Source organism: Gekko japonicus, unplaced genomic scaffold (assembly GCF_001447785.1).
Source record: "Gekko japonicus isolate JY-2015 unplaced genomic scaffold, Gekko_japonicus_V1.1 scaffold1958, whole genome shotgun sequence".
In the NCBI taxonomy this organism is placed as follows: domain Eukaryota; kingdom Metazoa; phylum Chordata; class Lepidosauria; order Squamata; family Gekkonidae; genus Gekko; species Gekko japonicus.
Window position 1 is genome coordinate 430 of NW_015165878.1, and position 7,279 is coordinate 7,708.

Below are 7,279 nucleotides of genomic sequence, written 5' to 3' on the forward strand. Positions count from 1 at the left end.
TTGCCGTGCCGCACCGCTTCTTTGGCACGTCGTGTGATTGGCACCTCCCCCCTAACCACGGGACCTCGACGGGACCGCGAGGGGACGCCTGATCGCGCAGTCGCGTGTTATTTCGCTGCGGGGCAAACAGCCACGCCTCCCCCCCGCGATATCCGGCCCGTGTGCCCCAGGGCCTTAGTTGCTTTAGTGTTAGCTGCTTGTCCCGGTCCAAAACTGAAAGCACCTCGGTCCGCAACTCACCTGCCAGTTTCAGTTCAGACACCAACTGGGAAGCCAAGGCTTTGATGCCGGCTGCTGGGTCTCGGGTATTCTGCAGGCTCCAGCCCTTCAGCTCCTTCCGGTACTTCAAAACGTGGACCAGGGAGCCAACCAGGTCTTCTGCAAACTTCGAGAAAAAAGAAAGTTTCTCTGTATGAAATCCCAGAGGTGGGAAACAAAACCGGCCTTCTCGCAAGATCATAAATTAGCACATACTAAAGGAGGGCAACAGGGACTAGTAACACGATACGAGTCACTGCTGCCACCTCATTTGTGTGGGACTTTCTGCTTCTGTCAATGTAGCAAAGTGCATTAAGCGTACAGAGTGCATTGAAATCCTGGGGGGAAATTTAGCTTTAAAACCGGAAATATATTTGTTAAATATGATCCCGAAAGGTTATAATAAGCAAGAATCATACGTATTAGGCTATATAATAACCGCCGCTAGACTGCTATTGGCCAAAAATTGGAAATCCGAGGTTATACCCAAGAGGGAAGAGTTAGCAGTTAAAATACTGGAGTTAGCACGAATGGACGATTTGAGTTTAATGTTGCAGAACAGGAATGAAAAGGTACATGAGAAGAGATGGGGAAAAGTGTACAATTGGATAGGAGAGTTGTCATGAGAATGTATAAAGGTAAACTTGGAAACAAAATAAAATTTTCTATATATAAAAAAAAAGCTTACAGAGTGCATTAAGCTTACCATACAGCAAAGGAAGGAGGAGGAGGAGATTGGATTTATACGCTGCCTTTCACTACCCAAAGCGTCTCAGAGCAGTTTACAATCTCCTTTCCCTTCCCTCCCCCTCCCCACAAAAGACACCCTGTGAGGTAGGTGGGGCTGAGAGAGCTCTAAGAGAACTGCTCTGGAGAGAACTGCTCTGACAGAACTGTGACTGACACAAGGTCACCCAGCTGGCTGCATGCAGAGGAGTGGGGAATCAAACCCGGTTCTCCCAATTTAGAGTCCACGCTCCTAACCACTACACCAAACTGGTACTGTGTGCTAGCAGACTTATTAGGTTACACAGAACCAGGAGTCAGACTTAAAACTAATGAGAGTCTTTAAGGCACGGGTGTCAAACATGCAGCCCGGGGGCTGGATCAGGCCCCCAGAGGACTTCTATCAGGCCTGCAGAGGGAACTGGCTGTCTTCTGCTTCTTCTTCTAGTTCTGCTGCTGTCGCATCATCATAGGTTTGCAGCTTACAGATACACACCTGAACTGCATACTCAGGATTGCAAACAGCACAGACATTTTGCTGCAATAATTCAGAGCAAGAGGTGTCAGTTATCAGGCACTGTTAAATAAACAAAATATTGCAAGAGTGCGAATGTTTTAAGCATTATCTTATTTTAATTAAAAAAACCCTTTGTGTCCTTTATAAAGTTTATATATCTCTGCTACCTGGCATTACATTTTATGACACGCCCGGCCCGGCCCAACAAGGTCTCATTAATGTCACATCTGGCCCTCATAACAAATGCGTTCGACACCCCTGCTTTAAGGTGCTACTTGACTCTTGCTCTGCATTAGTCTCTTGGAAGGAAAAGGATCGGATCATAAGCAGACACTGAAAAGTCCTGCTGCTTGTTAAGACTGATGTGCCCACCCTTGCCTGGGGCCAAATTCCCCCCGCTTTAAAAGGAGGGGGGGACAGATTTACCATAATCTTTTCTTCTGTTAAACCAGCTTACCATATACAGTAGTACTTTAAAATAAGCAATAAATAACTAATGTTCTGTTTGCGTAACTCTCAGTTCTCGTAAAACTTTCCCGGAGGTAAAGTGATAAGTAAATTCCAAAATGACGTTTATGTCCAGCCTCCAATCCAAATGCGTTCTGTTTCTTGGCTGACGTTTCCCCCTACATCTTGGTGAAGCACCTTGTTTTTGGGGGGGGGGGGGTTCCGAGTAACTGCCAGTACAATCCCAAACTGAGTTCAGAGTCAATGGGCTTACGAGACGGTTAACTCTGCTTAGGATCACAGTGTATATCCCTTTGCCCAGACTGATCAGTCTGTAATCGAGTTTATGTGGTCCTACCTTCCCTCACCTTCATTTGTTCAGACCAGAGGACTGCAAACAAGTTCTCGTAAATATCCACGAGAGAAAAATTTCCAGTGCTAATTTACTGCAGGGATATTTTATCGGCATGGTTTTCTGCAAAGCTGCTTTGAGCTTCTGCAAGCATTGCAGGTTTTTAACACAGTGTGTATCCCTTTGCCCAGACTGGTCAGTCTGTAATCGAGTTTATGTGGTCCAACCTTCCCCTCCCCTTTATTCGTTCAGATCAGAGGACTGCAAACAAGTTCTCATAAATATCCACGAGATAAAAAATTCCAGTGCTAATTTACTGCAGGGATATTTTATCGGCATGGTTTTCTGCAAAGCTGCTTTGAGCTTCTGCAAGCATCGCAGGTTTTAAAATGTTCGGAAAGAAAGGTATCCGGGAGCTCTGCTAGAGCTCCCATTTGCAATCATCCCTGTGCCTTTGGCACGCTTAAAGTACCACCCGTGGGAAGTCGGTGTTTACAGTAAACAGAAGCAATGCCTGAAAATGAGCAAAGTGCACCAACACCACACCAGGGACCTTGAGACAGCTCCACTTACTTCTGCTTCCCCAAGCTCCCTTTTTAAACACATGTACATACGAGTCATTTCGTAGAAAAAGAGATGCAGGAGCTCATTTGCATAACTCATTTGCATATGCCACACCCCCTGACATCACCGGAAGTGTCTCAGAAGGCAACACCCACCGCTCAGGCTCCACTGGACTCTTTTGGATTGCTAGCTATTGTGGGGGAGGGAACATACAGATCTGTCCTCACAGAGGAGGGAGAGCTTGTACCTGAATAAAACTTGGTCTTAAAGGTGCCACTGGGCTGTTTTGGACCGAGGGGGGGGGGGCTCTGCAACTTACCTGGCTGCTTCTTGCTCCTTGTGGCCTGGGGCTGCTGGGAGCAGGGGGTGGGGCTTGTTGCATGTGCCCGCCCCCTGGGCTCTTTACCGCCGGAGCTCCGCTCCTGTGTGCTCCTGCAGGAAAGGACCCCTGCATACGACAGCTCTGAATTACAACTCTTCTATGCCTACAGTTGCCAACTTCAGGTTGGGAAGTTCCTGGAGATTTGGGGGTGGAGCCTAGGAAGGGGAGGGACCTCCGTGGGATTTAATTCCATAAAGTCCACCCTTCAAAGCAGCCATTTTCTCCAGGGGACCTGATCTCTGTCACCTGGAGATCAGTTGTAATCCTGCGAGATCTCTGGGTCCCACCTGGAGGCTGGTAACCCGTGTTCCCTCTAAGCTAGGCTAGCCCTCCAGCTCACGCATTTTTGTCTCCGCTCAGGAAGGAGGGCTCCGGAGCAAACTGATCTATGCAGCAGCCAAGTCGCTCGCTCACAACTTCAATGCCAGTAGCTCATAAAGCAGAATTTTTGCTCGCCAGACTCGGCAGCTTAGAGGGAGCATCGCTGGCAACCCCATTTATGCATTTGTAACATTAAAACACATACAGCGTCCAGGGGTCATTTCCTGCAGGAGCGCACAGGAGCGGAGCTCCGGCAGTAAAGAGCCCAGGGGGCAGGCACATGCAACAAGCCCCTCCCCCTGCTCCCAGCAGCCCTCAGTCAGAGGGCTGTCTGCAAGAAGCAGACAGGAAAGCTGCAGAGCCCCCCCCCCGGGGGGGCCGGTCCAAAACAGTCCAGTGGCACCTTTAAGACCAAGTTTTATTCAGGTACAAGCTCTTCCACCTCTGTGAGGACAGATCTGCACATTCCTTCCTCCCTCCAATACAGTCCAGTGGAGCCTGAGCGGTGGATGTTGCCTTCTGACACACTTTCGGTGATGTCAGGGGGTGTGGCATATGCAAATAATTTATGCTAATGAGCTATGCTAATGAGCTCCTGCACCTCTTTGTCTATGAAATGACCCCTGACAGCGTCACATCATTTAAAGCCAGCGCGATACATAAGATGCTAAACCATTCTAAGACCAGCATCAAATACATCATAGTCAGTGCAATTCTATGCGGAGTTATTCCAGTCAATCTCAATAGATTTGAGTAGGTCAGGGCAGGATTGCAGCAATTTTTAAAAAAGAAAATCTTCTACCACTTGGACAGAAAAGAGGGTGACTGGAGAGCCAGCTTGGTACAGTGGTTAGGAGCGCACACTCTAATCTGGGAGGACCGGGTTTGATTCCCCACGCCTCCACGTGCAGCTGCTGGTGTGACATTGGGTCAGTCACAAGTTCTCTCAGAGCCTGTTCTCTCAAGAGCAGTTTCTGTCAGCGCTCTCTCAGCCCCGCCTACCTCACAGGGTGTCTGTTGTGGGGAGGGGAAGGGAAAGGAGATTGTAAGATGCTCTGAGACTCCTTCGGGAAGTGAAGGGTAGGGTATAAATTCAATCTCTTCTTCCTCTTCCAGTCTGCTTGGGCGAACCCAGCAGAACGGAGAGGAAGGAGCGTCCGTTTCTGACTTCTCAGACATTACCGTGTCTATTAAAAGTCTCCCTGACCTTTCGCTTAACACAACCTTTGCGTCTGCTCAGATAACGAGAAGATCCCTGAACTTGCCCCACTCCACACCCCCCAAGCCAGCCCCCCCCTTTACCCTCCCAGGCCTCCTCCTTCTCTTTACCTCCAGGATCTGGCTCCCCTTCACCGTCCTGTACGCCTTCGATATCATTCTCATGATAATGTCGCTCTTCTCCTCTGCGTAGCCTTTGGTGAGTGCGGCCATGAAAACCAGAAACTGCTCCTTCTCCACCTGGTCGCTGGGGCCAGAGGGCTTCTCGGACACTTGGACGCTTTTCATCCCGTCGAAGAGCCTGACGGTCATCGATTCGGGGAGGGCTTCCTTGATGTAGGCCTGGGGGAGGAAAAAGAATGAAACGGACGTGGTGGAACGTTCTGCAGAGATGCGCCCCGACTGTCAAGGAAGGGAAACTCTTCCCTGGCTCCTCTCTTTGTATCTCTTTCTTTATTTGTGAGTATTGCGTGTGTATGTGTGTGTGTGCCTGGAAGTCACGGTTGACTTCTGGCGACCCCTAGTGGGGCTTGGATGTTTCAGAGAGGTGGGCTTGCTATTGCCTGCCTCTGCCTCCGAACCCTGGTATTCCTTGGAGGTCTCCCATCCAAGTACTTGCCAGAGTCGACCGTGCTTAGCTTCCGAGATCTGACGAGATCTGGCTTGTCTGAGCGATCCAGGCCAGGGTTTTCTGTTCGTTTCTCTTGACTGGTCCAGGAAACAAAGAGTCATTTGAGTCAGGTATCCTGTCATTGACCATATTAGTAGTAGCAGCAGTAATTTATATAAATATGTGAGAGCCTGTGGTTAGTGTGCTGAAACAGGATCCGGGGGACCCAGGCTCGAATCCTTTCTCTACCGTGAAAGCTCACTAAAAGAGAGGGAGGAGAGATTGGATTTATACCCTGCCCTTCACTCGGAGTCTCAGAGTGGCTTACAAATTCCTTTCCCTTCCCCTCCCCACAACAGACACCCCGTGAGGTAGGCGGGGCTGAGAGAGCTCTGACAGACACTGCTCTTTCAAGGACAGCTCTGACAGAACTATGGCTTGCCCAAGGTCATCCAGCAGCTGCGAGTGGAGGAGTGGGGAATCCAACCCGGTTCTCCCAGATTAGAGTCCGCGCACTTAACCACGACACCAAACTGGCTCTCTAGGGTCACTAGGGTGAACTTGGGCCAATCGCACACTCTCAGTCTTGCCTACCTAGCAGGATTGTTGTGAAGATTAAATGGAGGAGAGAAGAAGGATATAAGCTGCTTTGGTTCCCCATGGGGAAGGGAAGGGAAGCTGGCTTTATGGAGTGCAAGAAGATGAGTCCTTACCCTGAGCAACATACCCCCTAAGTGCTCAACTACATATTATTATAACTTCTTTTTTTAATGAATTTATTTATTTGGTTTTATAAGCCTATATCATATGCATACACAAAATTCATCAACATAATTACACACATACAAACTCCTTGTACATCACATGCTCTTCCTAACAACACAGAGTAATATGTCCTTCATACTTCACTAAACATCTTCCCTTTTCTCCTTCATAGTATTCACTCTTTATAGACTAAGATCAAGTGTAGTATCTGTTCTTACCAATTATTATAACTTCTACTGTGGTTATTTTGAACATTTTCCCCCTTTTGTGAATTTAGCAGCCAAGCCTGCTCTGTCAAGGAAGAGAGCGGCATAGGAGGAAAGGGAAGACTTTAACCCTTTCTTCCCGAGATATTTTCTCACTGGAAAAAGCCACCTGGGACCTGCTTTTATCTCCCACTGGGGATGGGGGGGTGGGGAACAGACAGGCATTCAAACCGCTGTAAAAAATGCAAGGTATTAGGGGTGATGGTGAAATTCTCACTCAAAGGCAAAGACGCTTTTAGTATCTCATTAGAGAATCTTTACACCTTCACTAATACGATGCTATTCGCTCATCTTCGTGCAGAGATTCCCTAGCACAATATAATCTTAAACACCAGTCTACAAAATATAAATAACATTTGGGTCCTTGAGTGGAGGAGGGTAAAAAACTTTTTCTCCCTCTACCAAAATACTCCAGGGCATCCAATTAAGCTGATGGGCAGTAGGGTTCAGGGTAGACAAAAGGAAATACTACTTTACACAGAGAATGACTGAAATGTGGAATTCGCTACCAGAGGATGTTGTGATGGCCACAGGAATAAGCAGCTTTCAAAGGGGATTAGATGGATTCATGGAGGATAAGTCTATCAGTGGCTACTAGCCATGGTGAAGGAGGGGAACCTCCACATTCAGAGGCTTAGGGCCAAGAGGCAGCATCAGGGGAAGGCCTCGGCTTCTATGCCCTGTTGATGGCCACTGTGTGACACAGGATGCTGGACTAGATAGACTATTGGTCTGATCCAGCAGGGCTCTTAGGTTCTTATCCCCAGCTCTTCTCGTCATGAAACCAAGCAGTAGATCTCTTGCCTTGAACATGGCCAGAGTCACAATCCTCTTCGCAGGTTTCCCACTCTTC

The 7,279-nt window shown here is 48.3% G+C and overlaps 1 protein-coding gene across 1 annotated transcript; it reads right to left on the reverse strand.

The window, feature by feature from the left end:
- Positions 1-240: 240 nt before the first annotated feature.
- Positions 241-7,272, reverse strand: TLDC1 (TBC/LysM-associated domain containing 1; the record flags this gene model as incomplete). Its single annotated transcript, XM_015411280.1, has 3 exons — positions 7,231-7,272; positions 4,897-5,127; positions 241-385 (listed from the first exon to the last, which is right to left on the reverse strand). Coding segments are annotated over exons 1-3 (385 nt in total), but the record flags the coding sequence as incomplete, so codon positions are not given.
- Between the last annotated feature and the right edge of the window lie 7 nt (positions 7,273-7,279).